A 25,303-nucleotide genomic window follows, 5' to 3' on the forward strand; every position below is an offset into this window, starting at 1 on the left:
TAACTCATACATTATGTTTACTGCTTTTTGTCTGTTAATTTCTTAGGCCTGCCAGAGAAAATATTGGGTTTAGCGTTCTCTTGATTGATGGTAATCCCCATATAATAAAAATAGAGGAGCTCGTGTAATGCAAGCCCTGTTGTAACTGTGTGATCAAGAATGTATTTTCATACAGTTAAGTGTCAATTGATGGTTTGTAGACGTTTTTAAACTTATTGTAATGTTTGGAAGTATTAGATGGCATATATGAATGACACTGAAGGTTTGAGTTGGTTCAGGAGGCATGTTTAGGTGTTATAATCATTGAAGGCAGCTGTCTCAGGTAAACAGGATATTGTGGGCCGTATCCTGGTCTGGCACAAATTTTGAATTGCTATGATAGATTTATAACGTGAGTGTGTTGGTGAATTAATTTCTTCACATTCAGTGTGTTCTTGATTGGGAAGATATTAGATTTAAAGTGAGTATTATTGACCTTTATTTTTACAAGGTGGTGTTCCACAGCCATAATGTATTTAATAAAGAAAATGTTTGTATACATCTTCAGTTGCTGTATAAACTTTATTGAAATGTGCTACTAGTTTCAGTCTATATAGACCATCTTCTGGCACTGGACAAGTAGACTGTATTGCAAATTTGCTGTATGATCGGGTGGTAATTGAGCTTTCTAGAAGTGGAGGTTCCAGTAAATATGCAATGTGATGACTCAAAGACAAGTGGAATATGTTTTTTACCAATGAAATTATGAAATTTCTGCAACAGTTGTGATGTAAATGTAATAAGATTAACATGAATAGGTCTCACAAGAAGTGTATATGCTGCCTTTCCAGTGGGAGTACAGATGTCTGCAGTTATCAAAAGTGTGTTATTGACATGTAATATAAATTCAGATGCTTGCCTTTTTAAGTCTATGCTAAGGCAAATATGTTTAATACAGCAGAAATCAAAAACACTTTTTGTCCAATGCCAGAAGATGGTCTACGTAAACCAAAACTAGTGGCCCATTTCAGTAAAGCATGTAGAGCAGCTGATGGTATATATAAGCATGCCCTTTGTTAAAGATGATATTTAGTAGTAGTATTGCCAGTCTTCAGGGGCAGCTAAGTTGTTCTGCTTCCTCGCTTCCTCGACTCTCGTGAGTGGCATTCTCACTTGTCTTTCAATTGTAATGAAGCCAGGTGCAGTGTAATCACATTTGATTAAATTGTCACATATTTCAGATGTTTGTGTCTCTACAAGGAAAGTACATTTTCACATTGTGTATGGTTTATTTTGTCAAGAATTTTCTGTTGGAGGCTCTCAGGAATAGAACAGCTACTTATAAGAATATCTTCAGCACAAGTCTGCATGAAAAGATTTGTTGGAGGATTGAGTCATATGCCATTCTGTCATCTTACTCCAATAATCATCAGTAGTGTCTACAATTATAATCACATCTGTCACCTGCAATGTGGAGAAGCTATGTTGTCATAGAACTTACATTTTCAGTCATAATTATCTTTTATGTCCCCTAAATAATCAATGTCTGCATAAAAAAATAATTTTGGAATAAATGCTATTTACTTCACAACTCTGACATTATCATCATTAAAATTTCTTTATGTTATATGTAATTACTGATAGTCATAAAGACTACTAGATGCCTCAACATTAATGGTCATCAACCTTTTGGAGAAGTTTCGTCTACAACTTTATATGTATTCTGAAATTCTATTTTTGCCTAAGTTTCAGGCGACCTGTTGGGATTGGAGTCTATGGCCATCCGTCACATGAAAGAAGTGAATATCGTCTTGAAGCATACTATATTGATGATGAACATGATAGTGGAGATGTAGATATCCGTTCCTCAGGCACTGTGGAGACTGGGAGCACTGGTGTACCAAAGAAAAAGAAAGCTTCTGATGTAAGAAAAGTGGTTGTTAAACGCCTGTAATCTTTTAATTACTAAGTATAGAAAAATTGCCTTCTGTGAAGTAATGAAATGACTTGGGTGGACTAGAAACATGACCCCAATTTACCATGTAAAATAGATGTTGAACAGCAGATGGGAATAAGATGCTGAAAATTGTAGCCCAGAATTATGTTGCTCCTTTCAGAAAACACACACACACACACACACACACACACACACACACAATGCTTCGATGTTCTGAGTATTTTAGTACTAATTTTGTGATGTAAACTTCCTTTTATGTGAATTTTTACATTCTTGATAAGCTATAGATTACTCTGTTCCATTAGTTGATTGCTTGGGGTTGAGTTATACATTCAACATGTTTTCCACTTTTCAGTATCCATTATTTTCCGTTTGAATCTGTATTTGACTTTTTGGGTGAATAGGTTTTGATTGTCTATTTCAGCATTAGCAAATATCTATATTTGCTACCCCTCAAACAGTACTCTAATATCAACAGCATTTTGAGAGACAGATCAAACTTTGGTGAAAATTTGTTGCAGTTATGTTACTTTCAGAAATTCTTTGTTATATCTTAACAAGCTTTATACATTGATGTTATAAGCAATGGACCACAAACTCATATAAACAATGATGCAACAAATTGGCTGCATTAATTTGGAAGAAAATACCAAAGCATGTGCCTCAAGTAGTTTCAGGAAACTGCAGAAAACCTCAATAACAATCAACAAATAGAAATTTGAATCCCACCCTTTTTAAAACAGTGTATAGGGTGTAATCACTGTATCATCTTGCTCACTCAGTAAAGTGGGTGTTTTTTTTTTTTTTTTTTTTTTTTTTTTTTTTTTTTTTTTAAAAAAAAAGGTAATGTTTACACCTACATTTTTGTATATATAAGTATGCTGTAAGCCACAGTAAAATAGTGCATGACTATGAAATTACTCCATACTAATATTAATGACTGTCCTATTGCATATGTGTTTTGAGCAGTGGACAAAGGACTGTCTCTAAGCTTCCATATGTACTCTGATCTCTCTTATCTTATTACTCCCCTACAGATACACCACACTTTCACAGAACTCTCCCAACAAATATAAGTCTTCTATTCTTTTTCCATACCACTGATTTCACATATTGACTCACAGCATTGTCTTAAACAATGTGGCAGACTCCATTAGTTTGCTGCTGTTACTTACCTTAAAGAAACTTATTTATTCACAAATAGCCAACATGGATTCAGAAAATATCATTATTGTGAAAAGCAGCTAGCTCTTTATCCTCACGAAGTAATGAGTGCTATTGACTGGGGATGTCAAAACGATTCCATAATTTTAGACTTCGAGAAGGCTTTTGACACCCTCACAGTTTATTGTAATTGACAGAAAGTCATTCAGTAAAACACAAGTAATATCTGGCATTACCCAAGGACATATTATAGGCCCTTTGCAGTTCCTGATCAAGGTAAATGATACAGGAGGCAATTGAGCAGCCCTCGTAGATTGTTTTCAGATCATGCTGCCATTTACCATCTTGTAAAACCCTGAAATGATCAAAACCAATTGAAAAATTATTTGGACAGGATATCTGTGTGGTGGAAAAAGTGTCAATTGTCTCGAATTAATGAAAAGTGTTAACTAAAGAGACTGCCTACATTATGTTTGTCTGTCCTCTTCTGGAATATCGCTGTGCTGTGTAGGATACACATGAGATAGGATTTGTGGAGGACTTGGGGGAAAACTTTAAAGAAGGGTAGCTCACTTTGTATTATCATGAATTGGGGGAGAGATTGCAACATATGTGATACATGAATGAGGTGGCAATCATTGAAACAAAGGCATTTTTTGTTGCAGCCGGATCTTCTCATGATATTTCAATCACCAACTTTCTCCTCTGAATGCGAAAAAATTGTGTTGCTGTCCACCAAATGATCATCATAGTAAAATAGTAGAAATCGGAGCTCGCACATTATAATTTAAATGTTCATTCTTCCTGCATGCCGTTCGAGTGGGGAACGGCGGAGAAATAGCTTGAAGGTGGTTTGATGAACCCTCTACCAGGTACTTAATTGTGAATTGCAGAGTAATCATATAGCTGTAAATGCAGACATAGATTTACTCTAATCGATTATTATCATGTTCTTTCTCTTTGTTATGGGCATTATCTTGTATTTACACTTTTAAAGAGAGTTGACATTCAGTACACTAAGTGGAAATACTGTTAAAGTCATTCTTCATTTCATTATGAGCATCTAGTGATGATACTCTTTTTTTACATTGACTGAACAATCTGAGTGCATGTTTGTTGAGAACATCCGCAGTGTTATTACTTTTTCTCCAGGCACACTCAGTGTTACTTTCATTTCTGTTGAACAGTTGGTTGTTGTTGTTGTGGTCTTCAGTCCTGAGACTGGTTTGATGCAGCTCTCAGTGCTAATCTATCCTGTGCAAGCTTCTTCATCTCCCAGTACGTACTGCAGCCTACATCCTTCTGAATCTGCTTAGTGTATTCATCTCTTGGTCTTCCTCTACGATTTTTACCCTCCATGCTGCCCTCCAATACTAAATTGGTGATCCCTTGATGCCTCAGAACATGTCCTACCAACCGATCCCTTCTTCTAGTCATGTTGTGCCAGTCTAACTGGGTCCTATTAGTGAAAAAGTCTTTGGGTGTCATATTTGTTAAGCTGCTCTAAATGATCAAATCTTGGTTCTCATTCAACAGTGTGGATTACCTTTTCAAAATACAAGAAGACAATATATCCTCCTTCATCTGTATCTACCATTTGCAAGGTAATGTTTGTGAAAAAAAGTGTACTGTCTTATGGCTCAAATTTTTCCAGGTTCCATGCTGATACTTTGAGAAAAGTTCTTCCAGGGACATCATAAAGTTCAAGCTTAAAATATGCTCTAGGAGGAGCCTTCAACAACAGTCAATGTCCCATCTGACACAGTCAAAAGCCTTCTCAAGATCAATGAACACAACATACACCCTCCCTTTCTTCTCCATGTGCCTCTTCCCTATCACTCTCAGTATCCCAGTGGCATCTCTAGTTCCCACTCCTTGCCTGAAACCAAATTGTTCATCTCCTGTTACGCAATTCAGCTTTCCATATAGCCTTCTGTTGAGCGTCCTCAGCAAGACTTTGGCTGCATGCGATATCAGGCTCACTGTTCTATGTTCCTCACATTTTTTGTTGTTCTTTTTTTCTATAGGTATTAAGATACTTTCTGTAAAGTCCTTTGGCCATTTTCCTGTCTTGTATATTTGATTAGACAATTCAATCAACTCCATTTTCCCTTCTTTCTCCAATGACTTTAACAGTTCTGCAGGAATCTCATCAATTCCCATTGCCTTTCCATTTAAATAAAGAATGTAATAATTCAGCTTTCTGTCTGTTGTCTTAACTTTCAGCACCCGACTGATCCATGAGAGAGACAACATAAAAAATTTTGATTAATTCATAATTTTTACGTGGGATTAGCACTCCCGAAGGATTTTCTGACAGAACTGTTTACACTATCTGACTATATAAGTTGTTGTAATCTTCATAATAGCTCTTCTTATTGATGCACGGGTTAGCATTAACTTTCCTCCAAGTTTCCCTACATTCTTTTATGTAGTGAAAAGATAAGTCTCTGTTTTTGAAACATTCTCTGAATGTTTGTTTTGCAAATAAAAATGCCTTCTCTTGCTGCACTATATTATATTTTCCCAGACACATTTCTATGAGGGTCATTCAATAATTAGACAAATTGGTCTGGAGGAAAAGCATTTATTTTTACAAAACAATACTTTTTCTACTTTTCAACATAATCCCCTGAACATTCACGCACTTGTTCCAACAGGCTACAAGCTTTTTTATTGCAACTGCAAAGAACTCTTTATCTTGATGTTTGAACCAATTACCCACAAACTTTTTCATGTCCTCATTGTCCAGGAACCTCTTCCCACGTAATGCCTCCTTCAATGCACCAAACAAATGGAAATCACTAGGTGCTAAATCAAGACTGCAAGGGGGATGAGGCAGTACTTCCCAGCCCATTTTGTTGATGGTTTCATGGATTAGTTGAGCAATATGAGGACGTGCGTTGTCTTGCCGGAGAGTCACACCTCTCGTCTGAAATCCACAACATCTCTCTCTCAGGGCTGGCTTCACCTTGTTTAAAAGCAAATCTGAGTAGTATTGGCTGTTCATTGTACACTGCTTTTCGAGATAATCACTGGACCTTAAGCATTCCAAAACACCGTCAACATGACTTTTCCTGCTGATGCTTTGGTTTTGAATTTTTTCTTGACAGGTGAGTTGGTGTGCTTTTACTCCATGCTTTGTCTTTTTGATTCTGGTTCATAATAGTGAACCCAAGTTTCACCACAAGTTAAAATTTTGTTGAGGAAGTGCTCACCTTTTGCCATAACATCCCTGTAGCTCTGTTCACACTCTCAACCTTGTTTCCTTGTGTAGCTACGTCAACTCCTTTGGGACCCACCTTGCACATGTTTTACAGTACTTTAGCTTGTTACAGATAATGTTATGAACTGTACCAGTACTAACTTGAACCTTATCAACTATCATTTCCACAGTCACATGGCGGTTTGGCAGTTGGCACGAATAATGTCATCAATTTGACTTTCAAGTGAGGGAGTTGAAACTGCAACTAGTCGACCAGAACATTGTTCGTCAGTCACTGAGTCGTGACCATTTTTGAACTTGGAAAAATTTGCATGATTCATACAACCTTCACCATTAATTTTAGACATTCTACAGTATATATTCACTGGTTTCTTGCCTTCAGCAAGTATAAAACGAATAACAGAATGTTGTTCAACTAATGTAGATGTTTCAAGCGGACTCCCTATCTTGAAATGTATTTTTCAGGTTGTAAACAAAACAATGTTGATATATCAGCTGATCAGGGCTAATCCCAGTGATGCCAACTTAAAGCCATAAAAGTACCAAATTGCCCTTCTAACAGTTTTTCCCCAGACCAGTTTGTCTCTTTAATCATTGAATGACCCTCGTGTAATGATACACTTTAGTTTTGATATGTATTATTCATAGATTGTAAAACATTTCAAGTCTCATTTTTACGTAAATAAGTGACTACTTATGGTTCTTCCTGTCTTCAGTTGGCATCGGTTTTTCCTCTCATCTGGTCACATGGAGGTCACACTACCGATCTATAAGCATGTGTTTTGTGTTTTGAACATTTTTCTTCCCACTTTTCATTTTTTTTTGTACTTGTTGTTTTGATGCAGTACCAGTATTCTATCCCAATGTAGACATAGCACTAATATAGACAGAACTACTTGGAGTTCTCTGTGTGTCTCATCCTGTTTGGTTTGTTTATGTACATGTACATGTTGCCAACCTAATGAAGTATATGCTGCAAACAAACGTATATTCATTACTTTTATGTCTCTCTCTCTCTCTCGCGCGCGGGCGTGTGTGTGTGTGTGTGTGTGTGTGTGTGTGTGTGTGTGTGTGTGTGAGAGAGAGAGAGAGAGAGAGAGAGAGAGAGAGAGAGAGAGAGAGAGCGCATATACATGCATTGATTTTTATTTATTTATTTATTTTTTAATTTGAGTTTTGGTTTAAGTGTTTTGTGGAGAGGTTCATGGACAAGTGAATGGAAGGGGGGTTTGGAGATGATGGTATTATTAGTATAATGATAATAGTCCTCTGTTGTATTCTTACTCTATTATTTTATCTGGTAGTGTAGATAGTGAGTTGTTGATGTATGTACTTGATCATTCAACAGGGTTTTCAGTTCTACTTTAGTTTTCTGTATGTGATAATTTTCTTGCAGGATTAGGAGATTGTTGAGTCTAATTATTTTCATGTCTTTTTCTTCTCTAGTGGTTGGTTTGTGATTGTGTTCTCTTAGGTGTTCTGCAAGTGTGTAGTGGTTTGTCCCATGTTTTCAGACACTCATGTGTTCTTTGTATCTGACATCAAATGTTCTGCCTGATTATTCTATGTATCTGCCATCACACGTGTTACGCTGTAATTGATATATACACAAAAACTGCTGTTCAGAGAATGGAAACAGTTCATAGAAGAAAGTCTAGTCAGTTCAAAAAACTTCAATCACAACACAATGGCTCTACATACAATCAACAGAAACACACACTCAAATTCTACCCAATATTACCGAACCTTGCAGACACACAAATAAACAGTAAATAAAGACAACTGTTGGAGAAAGGATTAAAATACAATTAAATTCAGAAATAGATGAAGGTTACATAGAAAATCTAATTATAGACACAGAAAGTGTATTGACAAGGGAAGATAAGAGAGAAAACAGCAGTGTCAATGTTGGATTAACTAGAGAACTAATTAAAAAAAGAGAAATCCATCATATAAGAACCAATATGACAACACAACAAATCAAAAACAACACAAACACAGAAACTATAACACTTAAAAAACTAAAACTTCAGAATCGTAATGTCATCATTTCAAAAGGAGACAAGGGGAACACAGTAGTGCTTATATACGGAGAACAATGCACTGAAAACAACAAGAATTCATCTCACGAAATAAGGTTACAAAACAGAAATAAGACCCAACAAACATTCCAAACAAAAAATATCACTCTGTAAAATATAGACATCACATTGGATAACACAGATAAAAGAAAGCTGACACAGATTAGTCCCACTGCATCTGTCCTGCGAAGCAACCAAAGATCTCTTCCTGTGAGACTGATAGTGGATTCCAGAAAATCCCCCACTTACAAGCTTGCAGGATACATTTTAAAATTACTGGCTGAAATTTCAAAGTACAAGAAGACAGAACCATTAAAAATACAACGAGTAAAAGATATAAAAATCCCAGACCCAGCAACACTCCTCTCATTTGATATAGAAAGCATACATTCCGATATACCAGTACCAGATTCAATAGCAATTATAAGTAAGAACCTGAAAACTCATAGCCAACCCCCTGATGAACAGATTAAGGAAATACATTAATAAAGCTCATAACAGAACAAAATTACTTCCAATTCAATAATGAATTTTATTTACAAGAAGAAGGATTACCAATGTGATCCCCAGTGTCAGGTGCCTTAGCAACTACTTTTATAAACCACATTGAACAGATAATTGTCTCAAAAATAATAGCAAAAGAATACAACATACTATACTGGTTCAGGTATATGAATGACATTCTCTGCTTATTAGATGAACCATGAACAAAAATTGAAAAATTACATACTGACATCAACAAGGTATATAAAAATATAAAATGCACAATGTAAAGAGAACAGAATAACCAAATTGACTTTCTGGATATAACAATAAAAAAACAATAAACATATGTCTGAAATTTACTGTAAACCCACAGCAACTGACATTATCATCCCCCAATCCCCGAACCACCCACACTCACAAAAACAAGCAGCACTTCAACACATGCTCCATAGACTCAACACAGTCCCACTCAACAAAGAAAACTACCAAAAAGAACTGGATATAATACTGCAGATAGCCCAAAACACTGGCTACACTAGTAACAGTTACAAAGCTTAAACAACAAATTTAAAAGTAAGATAAAAGCGGAAAACACAAAACCATTGACAGCATCACAACAGAACCAAACAAAATCACAGTCACTCAGTACCATAATACTACACAAAATAATCAGGAAAACATAAGAGAAAACACAAGATAGCGTACAATGATGTACAAACACAAACTCACTCATAAAATCACCAACATTTTCAAAAGACAGGAATAAACATAGCATACACAACAAACAATTCTAACCAAAAGTACATCCCAGAATGGACAGAAAACAAAGATCTATACCAGGAAGCAGGTATATATCAATTACAGTGTAACACTTGTGATGGCACGTACATAGAACAAACAGATAGAACATTTTATGTCAGATACAAGGAACACATGAGAGCTTGGAAGTGTGTGACAAACCACTCCACATTTGCAGAACACCTAAGAGAACACAGTCACAAACCAACCACCAGAGAAGAAGAAGACATAAAAATAATTAGACTCAACAATTAAAGACACCACCTAATACTGCAAGAAAATTGTCACATACAGAAAACCAAAGCAGAAAATAAAACCCTGTTTGAATGATCAAGTACATACACCAACAACTCATTGTTTATACTAATAGGTAAAATATTAGAGTAAGACTACAGCAGAATAATAATAATAATAATAATAATCATCATCATCATCATCTCCCGGCCTCCCTTCTACTCACTTGTCCATGAACCTCTCCACAAAACATTTAAATAAAACTCAGATAAAAAAAAAAATCAATGGATGCGTGCGTGCGCGCGCGTGTGCGCTCACACACACACACACACACACACACACACAGAGAGAGAGAGAGAGAGAGAGAGAGAGAGAGAGAGAGAGAGAGAGAGAGAGAGAACAATAATGAATAGACGTTTGTTTGCAGCATATACTTTGTTAGGTTGGCAACATGTACATGTACATGAACAAACCAAACAGGATGAGATACACAGTGAACTCAAAGGTTCTGTCTATATTAGTGTTACGTCTGTATTGGGATAGAAGACTGATAGTACATTAAAACAACAAGTGCAAACAAAATGAAAAGTGGGAAGAAAAATGTTCAAAACACTAAAAACATGTTTTGAAAATAGATCAGTAGTGCGACCTTCACGTGACTAGATGGGAGGAAACACCAATGCTAACTAAAAACAGGAAGAACCGTAAGCAGTCACTTATTTACATAAAAAGTAAACTTTTTTTATAATTTACGAATAATACATATCAAAACAAAAGTGTATGATAGTTGAATCATTATAGATTCCACTGATGATGCCTTAAAGTGAAAAAAGCCGCAATGCGTCTGGGAAAATAAAATACAGTGCAGCAAGAGAAGGTGATTTTATTTACAAAAGAAATACTTCGGTGCGTGCTGCAGAGGATGGCTACAGAAACAAATTCGTTAGTCTCTGAATGGTTCCATTAAACCATTCTTTGCCATTTTCATTACCTTAATTGAAACATATTTAGAGCACTGTTTATGATTTGAAGGAAATGTGACAAACTGATGTACATTAGTCAGATTTGCTCCCAGTATTGTCAGTTTATGTATTTTTACATAGTGACTTTCTATCATTTCTAGCAAATATAAATACTGTCCTAGATTTCTTGGTGATTCTTTCCAGTTTAATAGCATCCCCGCTTCTTTGTTGACAGTCTCAGGAACTTGGTTCTGTTTGTAGTTAGGTGGTCTAAGATATTTACTTTGCATCTCGACTATCTGTTAATAAGCCAGCTTAACTTTCGTGTTGAGTATGCAATCATGACATGAAACTCTTAGAACCATTTGAGTTGTTATAATTTTATGATGATGAAACACAAAGTAAACACACAGTCAGACCACCTGTTTCCTACCTGAATGAGAGAAATTGGTCCAGAGAAATTAGTCCAACCTCATGTATCAGATATCCACCAGAAGTAAGTTAACCTTTCAGTTTTGAGTGAATCTTAGAAGTAAACCATAATGCAGGCAACCAACACAAAAGCCAAATGGTTACGAATCAGAATGCCAAATCTTAAACAAATATTACAGAAAACACAAAAAATACACAGGGTAGTTGTAGTTAAACTTTCGCTACTTGGTAGACCCCCATGAATGGTGAGTGATCATAGGACAGTGAACCTTTAGAGAAACATTTTAAGCACTGTGGAAGAGAGATACTGAATAAGCCATTGAAAGAAACACAATTTAGTTTCCACATGAGAGGCTAACATTTGTTAATTGCATGCCGTACTTACATTCTAGAGCAAAGATGTTGCTCACTGTTTTTATGTCCATAGGTTGGACAGTAGGCTGTATTGCCTGCAAAAATTGATGATTCCACAGCTAGTTTGGCAACTCATATTTATTGCAGTCTTACCAATGAAAAAAAAGTTCCACATAAGAAACTGGTAGCAGATGAGATTGTCCTTCATTGATATGAATGTAGCAACACCAAGAGTGTGTTGTGTACTGGATCTTGACACAGGTCATGATGTAGGTCATGATGTAATCACTGCTGCAGAACTATGCTGTAGTACCAGGTCCCAAACAGAGTGATGATGGCTTCTAGGGCAGCGTAAGAGAGTGCTGCAGTGTAGTGCATATGTATAGTTGGCTGTGCTCCAATGAATGGAATGCTGTAGGTGACCAGAGAGAATGGCCTGAAGTGAAGCTGTGACTGCAACTGTCCTCTGGAGCATACGCCATGGCTAAGTACACCATGGTACAGAAATACATGAGAGGTTTCAGGGCTCATGTGATCTGTGGACGTTTAGATAGACCGAGATAGTGTGTGATAGCAGTGCCACCACTGTTGCTGTGCACACTGTCTGTATGCGATGGTAGCGGTCCCTGGTGATGATCCTGTAAACAAAATGTTTACAATCAGCACCGAATACAAACACAGGAAGTATTGGCGAGACACATAACTGTTTGCTTCTGGACGAGGAGTGCCTGCAGGAGTGAGGAGCAGCAATCCACAGGGTGTAGCATTGTGCCAGAACAGGAGTAGCAGGGGCCCAACCATGGCTGTACTCCATCCTTCCCCCGTAGATGGCACAGCCTTCCTAAGAGAGGCCTGTGCTAGGCAGTGCGAGGATAGTTTCATCATCGTGGAAGGGTAGCTGGTCCACCTAAGCCAGCAGGAGAGACACCACCATGACTTGTGACAGAACTTCCTTCACAGCAGCCCTGGGAGCACTGAAGGAGACTACTAGACTGTTGGTGGCCAGGTTGGGGCAGCCAGGTAAGGTAGTTGGGTCGGAGCAGTGCTCGATGAGAGCCTGTGGAAGGCCCATACTTGCCAGAGGGCCACCTGTTGAAAGAGAGAAGCAGACGATAAGGCATGGTGCAAGACAACATGAGGAAATATGACGGAACATGATGTGATAGTCAGGGGACACAAGGAAACAAGCGAAATCACTAGTGGTGCATGTGCGTGAGGCAGAATGGGGGACTGCATGTAGGCATATTGTTGCGCACCAGAGCACTCAGTTGTGCCCGAAGAGATGTGGAGACTGACTACAGCAGCAGCAGAGACAGTGCCATTGAGAGGCAAGGCGGCGGAGACAAGGCCGGGCGCCGGCAGGCCGGCGACAAGAGACGTTGATTCGGTGGTCACATGGCTAGTGGCAGTAGCTATGGGGCCGGTTGTGGTGGGGACAGGAGGGTCAGCTGCAACACGAGCCAAACTGGGAGGAGAGGCGGCAGCCACTGCACCAGATGCGGAGATGGTGGAGAAAGACACCAATTGAAAAACAAGCAAAGGAGCATGGGTGAGAAGAGAGGGGCTTTGAGGATCAGGTGATATGTGGACATAAGATAGTCTGTAACAACAGCACCACCATTGTTGCTGCACGTGCTCATTGAGCTTCAATTAGTACCAAATACAAGCACAGGAAGTACTGGCGAGAAGCATAACCGTTTGTCTCCGAAGGAGGAGCGCTTGCAGGAGTTACGAGCAGTAACCCGCAGTGTGTAACATCGTGCCAAGGAATAGCAGCCATGTGTATACTACAGTTGTGACCACCATTTGGATCCACGACAGCCTGGAACCACACTAAAGACTGCTCTACTGCTGCCGAAAACATCTCAGGTGGGATTTTGGCTACCTCCTTCACTATACTCATCTTCAACCTTTGATGTGTGTTACTGACCTGCTGATAAAATGTATTCTTCAGGCAACCCCACAGGCAGAAGTCACACAGCTTCAAATCTGGTGATATTAGAGGCCACACAGTTTGGAATGATTGGCCAATGATGTGGTTTTCTCCAAATGTGTTACAGAGTAACTTTTGATAAAACAGCTTTGTGAGTAAAGCCGTGATCATCTTGTCCAGACCCATGTTGACTGCAACTGTATTGCACACTGATGCTTGTTTCAACCCTACGTCACTTTACCAGAACCAGCATTTAATGGCAATTCATGACAGTACCACTACTAACAACTCAAATTCTGCAGTGCACAGTCTGAACACCATTCCAATACCTCTCTTCCACTTACTGAATAAGCACCAATTCCAGCCTTCCTTCAACCCATCTACATTGTGAATGGTAGTGTGATGTACATATTCAAATGCAGAGGTCTTTCATAGTGAATACATTGTAACAAGCACAAGATTTCCTGGTGATATTCTGCAGGGAGAAACTAGTGACGGAAAATCAGTCTGCAATACAAAGTAAACTGATATTGACATCAACTTCAGACAAATTAAGAAACCTGAACCACTTAATTTAGTCTAAATTGCCCATTTGCCTAGAGTAAAAGGATTTAAAATGCTGTAAATTATGCAATTACATGTGGTGGTATGTGCCAGAATGTCCTGTTTTTTGGGAGATTTTAGTAAAAGAGTGAGAGGTATGATGTTTAATTGATGTTTAATCAGAAAATTTAAATGGGAGAAGTAAATGATACAAGAAATATATATCAACACATGGAAAAAAAACTAATGACACCATATGCATGTATCAGTAGTCAAAAGTTACTTGAAGATTAACTAGTACATGTGTTGTACAAGAATAGGGACTGATCATAATTATTGTACCCATTTCTCTCTCTCTCTCTCTCTCTCTCTCTCTCCCTCTCTCCCTCTCCCCCCCCTCTCTCCCCCCCTCTCCCCCCTCTCCAGAATGGAGAGTAAACAGACGTCGGCTGAGCACTGCTGTTGCTAACCTGGGGACTCTTGAGCTAGTTGTTAATCAGTGCCATCAGCCAGTACCCTGTTTCCATAAACTCTGGATGTGCAGCAGCCACTTTTTGGACAATTCTTGAACTCTTGTCTCTCACACAGGACAGAATTTTTTGGCTTTAATTAACTGTATCATGAGGATGGTACATGCTGCTTGTTAATAAACCTCAACGCAGTTTCAACAGAAAACCTAAAAGGTCCTGTGCAGAACCACTACACCATGCCAGAACCAACAAATCCCTTAAGTAACATACCTTTGCCATAAAGACTTCCATTGGAGGAAAGACAGAAGAAAAGAAAGAGAAAAAAATCTCCTCTAAGATAACTCCTATACCAGACAAGGATACCCATTGAGAAACTGAAAGATGTTGTGCAGAGAAGACTTTTGTGCAGATGTGTCCAGGAGAAACATTTTAAAGTTTATAATGCATCTGTGTGAAGTGGTTACAACTACAAAAAGAATAACCTTAAGGAGGAGAGAGGTAGAGCAAGAGTACCTACTTTTCTAAATAATGCTAATTACTCCTGTGTACACCATTCCAGTGTCACTCTATGTACATCATAAGATAACTGTAACATCATTGAAGAAACAATACCAATTATGGACTCTGTCTCAGTTTACCCATAGTGCACACAACCACAGCATAATGTTGTTGCTTGTTACATCTCTCTGTGTTGGAAAGCAGTTCTTGAGTCAAGGCTGAAGTTCATGAACATGGACAGTATTTCAAAATCAACCATTTTGGCTGTGTGTATGGGTGCATTATCATCTTGGAATATGGCAGTGTTCGGCAGCAATATGCTGCTCATAGTAAGTACTTCTTTGTCAAGGATGTTGAGACATTAATTCACAATAATCCAACAAGTGAGGGTAATGATAGGACCAGCTGAATACCGCAACATAGCAACCCAAATCGTAATGGAATCTCCCCCATACTTGACTGTTGGAAACGAAGAGGCCAGACCACAGGCTTCTTTATGGGTTCTCCATGGATAAACCCGGCCGTTTGAAGAAAACAGTGTAAACAAAGATCCATTGGGTCGTACCACATTCTTCCAGTCATCAAGTGTCCAGGTTTTATGATCGTGGTACCACTTCTTTTACAGTTTTGCGTTGGCTTCCATTATTAAAGATTTCACAATTGCCGCCCTTTCATGAATGTTAGCCTTATGGAGCTCCCACCATCCTGTTTTTGTTGACACAGTATTACTCAAATGAGTGTCGAGTTCTGCAGACGCTTTTGCTATAGTAGTTTTACACCATCTGGTCAACAATTATTTGTAATGCTCAATGATATTTGTCAGCTAACTTTGGCTTTCACCCCCACAATGCCTCTTCACAAATGTTGTTTTACCACGTTTAATGTATGCTGTTATACCATGGATACTGTCACTGGGGAAACATCAAACAATTCATCAGTTTTTGTCACGGATGCTCCCACTAACCACACGTCAATGAGTTGCCCTTTTTGGAAGTCTGAGAGATTACACATTTCACTGACTGCTTGTGTTAATTGTTGAATAACAAAGTGTATAATACACTGGAAGATAATGTCCAAGATGTGGTGTGTCATCCGTGCACTGCAGCCACATCACATTATTTACATGTTTGCACTGGTGCCAACTTGCAGCAAGATGTAGGATATTGCATTTTGTTCATACTATTTTGTCCCTCTCCACTCCCCTCATGTAAATTTTACTCTAACAAGAAGCCTGATCCAACATTATAATTCAGAACTGTCCCTTTAAATTTCAGGTACACACCCAATGTAAATATAACATTCTTCTTTTGTAAATATTGTTCACTGTTGCGCAAATGAGATAGAGTGCATTTAAATAAGGCATTACTCATATATTGTGAAGATGACAACAGTTTTAAATGTTTGGAATCTTTTATTGTTGATTTTAATAAGAGAGCACAGTTTAGATTTCTACATAACTTCTTGATAAAAATACATTTTCGTGAAAGCCAATTACTTATTTCGACATTCTGAAAGCAAAAGGTATGTGGTGGATTAACTTTAATCTTATGAGAAATGCAATCACAATATTTCATCTCCAATTTAAATATTAACAACACATTTGGCCCAAACACATTTTGAACACCAATGTTCACAATAATATCTCACTTTCCCTTAGAGACCAATGCAAGAAGCCTGTATTCTTATCACTATGCCAAAAATGGTGAGTAGTGTACAACAAGTGCACCTAAGGATCACTAATGTATATATTAATGAAAATAATCAGTTTTTGAAAATGTAATGTAATTGGATGGATAAAAATCTACTCACCAAGCAGCGGCAAGAGAACACACACATAATGGTATTTAAATTTGCAAGCTTTCAGAGCAGGTGGCTCCGTCTTCTAGCAGAAGGGTTGAAGGAGAATCCTTCTGCCAGGAGGAGAAGCCACTGGCACCAAAAGCTTGCAAATTTAAGTACCATTCCATGAAGTGTTCCCCTGCCGACAATTGATGAGTAGATCTTTTATCTATCTAATTAAATCATATAACAGAGCTCCAATTATTACTCTACTTCTCAAGGGCTTAGAACTGATGCACTCAATCTTCATGAATGTTCTCTTTCCTCATTAATAATTTATGTTTTTCACCATTTTTCTCCCCATATATCTTAAATTGTTGCCAATCAATGATTTTCAGGTGAATATGATGATGTATATTAGCCTCATAGGTCATTAAGTTGTATACACAATTCACTTGGTGTTCTCCAAATGGAGACACACAAGGCAAGTGATCACAGAGGCAGTCACCTCAAGTCTTTGCCAGCTTCTTCCCACACCACACAAAACCTGCACATGACTACTGCACATGCTGATGATGTCATAAACAGTGTACATCTTGCTGATTATAAGACACGAGACGTGCATTCGTGATGACTGCTGTGCAACTCCCCGTCTTGCCACCAAGATTCAGTTTTATTTGCGGTTTCTCTATAAATCGCTTGAGGCAAATGCCGGAATGGTTCCCTCCGTACTCCATCTGTGATAATCTTGTCATGTATGGGACATTAAACTCGAATCTTCTTTCCTTCTGAACATGGGATGGAGTACACACTTCATCTCCATGGACCTATTCATCAGTAATGATTTCTCAAAGAAAAACAGTTCTTTGTTTGCTTACATTTAGTTCAAGTGCCATACACAACACCCAGATACAAAATCATATCCAAGTAGTTTCAGTGCTATAGTTTCAGAAGTTGCTTCCAGGTAAATATTGGGGAGGTCTCATCTTGGAATAGAAAATGTTCTTTTGTGATTTATTTTAAAAGCAAAAAATCAAATAAATAATTGTCTGTTGATGTAGTGTAGGATTTTGACAGTGAAGTGTGTTATTTCTGTTTCAGGACACAACTGACGAAAGTGTGATATGGTCATTCGTATTTTACATTTTTGAAGTTGCGTTTGATATAATGTTTATTTGACGAATTTGATATTTGGTGAGAAACATATATTTTAAATTATGTCTTTGAATGTTTTTACAACTATAGCTTTGAACTAAATTACAACTGATCTGATGTGTTTATTTTTGCAGCATTTGTAATGTTCCTGAGAGTCCAGGACAGTGAAGTGAATGAAACAAAGTATTTCATTAGTGAATTCAGGACTTCTTCCTCCAGAAACATCAGTCATTGGTGTTAAAAGGTGATGCTAGTGTGCTGTGAATAATGAGCTTTCCTGTGATGAATTATCACATTATCCTGTGACAGAATGTGTCTGATGATTTTTATACTTCGTCCATTTAGATGACTTTCCACTAAATAATTGTGCTTGAAATTAATATTTCAAGCATTTGAACATTAATTCCCTCAACTGTTTAATTGTAAGACATAATGGCTTGACTGAGTATTGTGTGGAATTACACTGCACTGGTGTAGCTATACTGTGTTATTGTCTGGATAGTACAATAAATAGTGGCCAGTATCAAATACTGCGGCAACAGCTGAAATTATGTGCAGTGTGGTAATCGTGTATAGTTAATGCTTTAAGATGATTTAATGTACAACTCATGTCTTCAAAGTGTGATATTCTGAAATGTGGCACAGTCACTACATTTCAATATGTTTTTTGTCAAACATTATTTACGTTGTGCTGATGGGCAGTTAATACTCCACCCGTTTTATGTGCCATTCGAGAGAAAGGTATTTGAGTCAACGTACCTGACAGATTAAAACTATGCACTAATGTGTAACATGTGCATAGTCTGTTTCTCTTGGAAATATTAATAATATATCTATGTAATCAACAGTCTCTCTTCGGTGTTTAGAAAAATAGTTTGTAAGTATTAGTAGAGTGAAGCTTTGAATTAAAGTAAGTGGGATGCTCTGAAGGATGCTCTGAAGAATCAGACGAAAGAGGCTTCCCTGCAATAGGCAAATATTAGGGTTTGAAGTATGATTCACCATGTACCTTTAATCTGCCAAAAAATTTAATTTCAACATACAATCCCTCCACTGTAGTGTCAGGTACATTAATGACATTAAAATATTTTGCATGCCAGAGAGAACTATTGTGCTTAGATTATTGTTATAAGTTTCTGGTAGGATGGTTATTCTTCCTCTTTCAGACTTCCCAGATTTTTGTTGTATGAGTTGGTATTTCTGTACCAAAAACACTATTGTTTATCACTGTCAATCTATTGAACTACTGATCTAGCCAGTTAGTTCACCTAAGTCAGTCACAAAGGGTTGTTCTCTGCTTTACGCTTCAACAGTCTACAGTCTAAAACTACGAAGTGCTGATGTCAAGTGAATATTCTTATATACTGAATTTTCTTGATTCAGAATCTCTTTCTTCAGAATATGGCATTTCATTTCTATATTGCTTCATGTAAATATTTTTTCTTAGTTGTTTCAATGTATTTAAATGGAGAGAGTAATAACTGTGTGTCACAGGTCTGTAATTGAAGACAGTGTAATTTATGTTTCTACCTACATGGCAACGTCTCTTTTTTACTAACAAGGGAACCTCCCCATCGCACCCCCCTCAGATTTAGTTATAAGTTGGCACAGTAGATAGGCCTTGAAAAAGTGAACGCAGATCAATTGAGAAAACAGGAAGAAGTTGTGTGGAACCATGAAAAAATTGGCAAAATATACAAACTGAGTAGTCCATGTGCATCATAGGCAATATTTAGGATACTATGCGTGCAGGAGCGCCGTGGTCCCGTGGTTAGTGTGAGCAGCTGTAGAACGAGAGGTCCTTGGTTCAAGTCTTCCCTTGAGCAAAAAATTTAATTTTTTATTTTCAGTTTATGTGACAAACTCTTACGTTTTCATCACTTTTTTGGGAGTGATTATCACATCCACAAGAAAACCTAAATCGGGCAAGGTAGAAGAATATTTTTACCCATTCGCCAAGTGTGCAAGTTAGGTGGATCGACAACATATTCCTGTTATGTAACGCACACGCCGTCACCAGTGTCGTATAGAATACATCAGACGTGTTTTCCTGTGGAGGAATCGGTTGACCTATGACATTGCAATCAAATGTTTTCGGTTCCCATTGGAGAGGCACGTCCTTTTGTCTACTAATCACACGGTTTTGCAGTGCGGTCGCAAAACACAGACACTAAACTTATTACAGTGAACAGAGACGTCAATGAACGAACGGACAGATCATAACTTTGCAAAAATAAAGTAAGTAAACTTTTCGCTCGAGGGCAGACTTGAACCAAGGACCTCTCGCTCCGCAGCTGCTCACGCTAACCACAGGACCACGGCGCTCTTGTGCCCACGTCGTCCTTGATGTTGCATATGCTACCCATGGACTACTCAGTTTGTATATTCTAGTTTTCTTTGGTTCCTACTAGCTTTTGGATGCTTATCATTGTTGCTATACATATAAGATGACATAATATTCTCTACGGTATGTGATTCCTTTTGTGTATGTGATCTGCCCTAAGTTTAGAAGCTGTGTTTTATTATTGAGACACAAAATTGACTTTCTCATCCGGTATATCTCGTGTGTCCATTGACTATGGAACTGGAAATACTGGTGTCGCATTATGTGTCTCTCTCTCTCTGTCCTGTTTTTATGAATCACGCATTCTAAGTTATCATTGTCCTATGGAGCACTTGAAATGCTGGTGGTGTTAAGAATATTCACAAACACCAAAAGCATAAGATCCTTTGGGTACTTTCCAAAGTACATTCCCAAAACAAAATCAATACTCTTATCTGTGGACTGTGTTGCTGTCATTGACAAAATGGTGGATGTCAGTGGCTTCTTGCTTTATTATTTACTTACAGTGAGTATCATTTGCACTCTGTTCTTTGGTAATGTTTAGTTGCCTATTTCATTCAGATACTGTTGTAATGGGTTGGCTGATCACTCAGCATTATCTGTCCATTTCATCAAGTGGGTTGAAATAGTGAAAGTATTTGTTAATGTATTATGTTATGAAAACTAGCCCTAATATCATTACAGCAATGGAAAGCCCTTTTTGAAATGTAAATAATGGTCAAAGGTCAGTCCAAAGATAGTGGTGGTCTGTTCTTTTGATCGCTATTGTCCGTGATACCAAAAATGGTTGTTATTTCTTTAAGATTGAGTAGAAGTGTAGTTCTAACATACTGTTGTTTAAACTGAATGTGTCTATGGCATGTTATGTATGTATTCTCAATTGAAATATCAATATTTATTGTGTTACTCCTCATATGAAGCCTGCTTTATGACACACATGAATGAGATCTTGTGTTAAATATTTTTTTTTATTATTAAGGTTAGCATAGCATGATATAAACTGACTGAACAGTTGTATAGGACCAATCTCATATGACAGAACTAGGGTGGGCAGTGTCATCTGATTAAAAAACCTATATTTTTTGTAGGCAGTCAATTTCTCTTCCCTGTGAGATGTTTGTAGTTGTCATCCAAAATGACATTAAAAACCTTGTCTTCCTTGTACTATGAAATTTGTGAAATACTGTGCTATGGTTTTTTATTTGTAATTTAGTCTGATAAGCACAAATGTTAATAAAATATTTGTAATTATTTGTATGTTCATTTTCATGTATTTATGATTAAAAAATCAGTGCTGTTTTGTTTGTGTTAACAGTTAACATAACCAAGACAGATATTACTTGCAGTCTATGCATGTTGGAATTGGCATTTTAAGGGCTGTATTTGTCGTGTAGTGAAAACCCATGCATGTTATGTGTAGTGAAAAATGTGAAAGTGATAAAACTCATTGTGTTTGGTACTCAGAAAAATGACAGTCGAGGAATGCCATTTTTTTCTATGTGAATGATATAGGAAGATAGTTAGCAACAACTGGTCTTGTGTGTGTTGAGCAGACATACTGAAGCTACTTCCCAATTTGTAGTTTATTTAGTATTTTTATTTTCCTATTTGACATTTGGATTAGTACTGCAACCTGAAACAGGTGGCAGTACATAGTTGAGACATTTAATTGATTCATAAGACTTTATGATTTTTGCACCACTGTATTCAGTATTATCTTATTATTGTAGTTAGAGTAGGATTGATATAAAATGTGTATAGATGCTGGTAAAATTGGTAACGGTCCATAAACAACTGGAAATCCAGTCAATTACACTCATCTAGCAGTATATTTTTTGACATTGAATTCCAGCTGTTTTAGAGAAACTGACATATTGAGTGAACTGTAACAGTATCTAATGCTCTGAAGTAGTGAGTTTAAAATTCATGTTTGAATATTCAGATTTAAGTTGCATGAGCTTTGTAGTACACACCATAATCAATTTTCCATGGTGTCTTCAATTCCCTAACTTGTTCCAAAAAAATATGCAGCCCCATGACTTGTAGAATTCAGTATACATGTGGGCACTGCTCCTGCATATGATTTTCAATTATCCAATACCCCTGCACGGTGTCTAGGGTTAGGTTAGATCCATGGCCATTCCTTGCGTGACCGAGCGAGGTGGCGCAGTGGTTCGACACTGGACTCGCATTTGGGAGGACGACGGTTCAATCCTGCGTCCGACCATCCTGATTTAGGTTTTCCACAATTTCCCTAAATCGCTCCAGGCAAATACCGGGATGGTTCCTTTCACAAGGCACAGCCGACTTCCTTCCCCGTCCTTCCCTAATCCGATGAGACCGATGACCTCGCTGTCTGGTTTCCTTCCCCAAACAACCCAACCCCATTCCTTGCGAGTAGTAGGAGTCTTTTTGTTTGGTCACGTTTTTACTTTGGTATTTTGACTATTGTTTGGACATCTGAAGGTTTTCGCTCTTTTCATTTTTGAATACCTTTTTCCCCTCACCATTTTTAACTTTTTAAATTCTTGTATGCATTTTGGGTTTGACCTCCAATTTCCAAATTTTACAGAAGTGCGGGCTATTTGGGGAAAAACACTTTATTGTGGTTCATTAACTTTCAACTGTGCCCTATTATCTTTTGTACCTACCAATCAAGTGGATCTATCTTTCCCCCCTGACACCTCAGGGACCACACTGCTGATGATTGAGCTGTAACCTCCCTGTGTCAGGAAGTAGGTACCTAACCACTTTGAGGGCAATGGCTACTGTGTCAGGTGGCACTCATGAGGAGAGCCTCCAATTTGAGTGAGTGGCATGGGGGCAGATGATCTTCAATGAAATGGATCAGACTTAATGGCGACCATGCCAACGTGACCACCTCACCACCTCACCAGTCAAGAACAGTGACCTTAATGCAGAGATTTACAATTCTATGGCATTTCCGTCTTTGACTATGAATCAACCCGCCATGCTCCTGTACACGTGAGCCCACATGGCTGCACCAGGGCCGTAACACTGAGAGGGCCGGGAGCGGGGGTGGGAGGGTGACGAAATCAGCAAATGGAGCAAGGCCTGACTCCCATTGCCAACAGAAGGACATCATTGACCACGGAGAGCCTCTGGTACAGGTGGCACCAGGGGCTGAAGTCGGTCCGCATCTGATGAGTAATATAGGACGGCCAACTGTGGACCACGTAGCGGAGAACCTGCCTCAAGATAGGGTCTCGGCGTGTAGCCATGGCAATATGAGCAGCCATAAGAGGCAGACCGACCAGTGCATCCAGGTGAGCGGAATCAATGTGAAAGCAGAGGACCTTCTGTTGGTCGAACGCAGGATCACGGCCTGTTGGGATACGTGACGGAGCATCCGTGTTAGCATGGTGGGTGGTGGGCTTATACTGGATAAGGGTAATTCCATAAAAGGAACGCCCAATGCTGGAGATGTGCAGCCGTCCTCTCTGGAAGGTGAGAGTGGGGTCTGAAAAGCATAACTAGGGGTTTATGGTCGTCAGGAGGGTGAACTTTGCCCCAAAGAGATAGATGTGAAATTTTTTGATGGCAAACACTACTGCGAGGGCCTACTTTTCAATCTGGCGGTAGTTCTATTGTGCGGGGATTAACGTCTTAGATGCATAAGCGATGGGCTGTTCTGAGCCATTGGTATCCCAGTGTGTGAGATCTGTCCCAATGCTGTATGCCGACGCATCAGCTGCCACAACCAAGGCGTGGTCCGGAGAGAAGGGAATAAGGCAATGGGCGGACTTCAGCATCGACTTTAAACGGAGAAAAGCCTGGTCACAGGCAGGAGTCCTATCGAAAGTCACCCGTTTGTGACACAAGTGATTGAGGGGTTGAGCAACGGAGGCAGTTTGTGGTAAGAACTTTAAGTAATAAGAAACCTTGCCCAAAAACTCCTGGAGTTCAGATAAGTCCTTGGGATGAGGAAGGGCCTCAATGGCCACGACATGGCAATCCAAAGGGTGAATGCCATCTTTGCTAAGCCAGTGGCTTAAGTATTCCACTTCCGGTTGAAAAAAAGCAGCACTTGTCCAGCTGACAGTGTAAACCTGCAGATTGCAGAGCGTGAAATAAGGTGCTGAGGTTGTGCAAATGTTCCTGGCGGGAACGCTCGGTGACCAAGATGTCATCCAGATAATTCACGCAGGCTGGGATAGGCTGCATGAGCTGTTCCAGGAACCGCTGGAAAATTGCCGGCGCCGAAGAGACACCAAATGGAAGGCACTTGTACTTGTATAATCCAAAAGGTGTGTTGATAACCATGGTGTTCTGGGAATCGGCATCCAAGGGTAACTGGTGGTATGCCTCAGCCAGGTCGATCTTAGAAAAGTACTCCCCCCCCCAGCAAGCTTGGCGAGAAGGTCTTCCTGTCAGGGAATGTGGTAAGTGTCCACTAAGGACTCAGCATTGACAGTAGTGCCGAAGTCCCCACACAGCCAAAGGGACCCCATTGGGTTTCTGTATGACCACCAATGGTGTCGCCCAAACACTAAATGTCACAGGCTCTAGGACACCAGCAGCCTGGATACAATCAAGTTCTGCTTGACTGCTGGCTGTAGGTCTCTAGAAGAGCGTAGCATTCCAAAAGATTGGAAAAGGGCACAGGTCATCCCCGTTTTCAACAAGGTACGTCAAACAGATTTGCAGAACTATAGACCTATATCTCTAATGCTGATCAGTTGTAGAATTTTGGAACACGTATTATGTTCAAGTATAATGACTTTTCTGGAGACTAGAAATATACTCTGTAGGAATCAGCATGGGTTTCGAAAAAGACGATCGTGTGAAACCCAGCTCGCGTTATTCGTCCACGAGACTCAGAGGGCCATAGACTCAGGTTCCCAGGTAGATACTGTGTTTCTTGACTTCTACAAGGCATTTGATACA

The 25,303-nt window shown here is 38.8% G+C and overlaps 1 protein-coding gene across 2 annotated transcripts in view; it reads left to right on the forward strand.

Moving 5' to 3' along the window:
• The window catches only part of LOC124555359 (UPF0669 protein C6orf120 homolog), a 57,251-nt gene extending 37,332 nt beyond the window's left edge, over nucleotides 1–19,919 (forward strand). For both annotated transcript variants that reach the window (XM_047129242.1, XM_047129243.1), the window contains 3 exons: nucleotides 1,726–1,903; nucleotides 17,998–18,090; nucleotides 18,186–19,919. In XM_047129242.1, the coding sequence (XP_046985198.1) occupies nucleotides 1,726–1,903; nucleotides 17,998–18,075 (256 nt within the window). In that variant the 3' untranslated portion in view covers nucleotides 18,076–18,090; nucleotides 18,186–19,919. The remainder of the gene's footprint in view (nucleotides 1–1,725; nucleotides 1,904–17,997; nucleotides 18,091–18,185) is intronic.
• Nucleotides 19,920–25,303: the final 5,384 nt, after the last annotated feature.

Source organism: Schistocerca americana, chromosome X (genome assembly GCF_021461395.2).
Source record: "Schistocerca americana isolate TAMUIC-IGC-003095 chromosome X, iqSchAmer2.1, whole genome shotgun sequence".
Taxonomy (NCBI): Eukaryota; Metazoa; Arthropoda; class Insecta; order Orthoptera; family Acrididae; genus Schistocerca; species Schistocerca americana.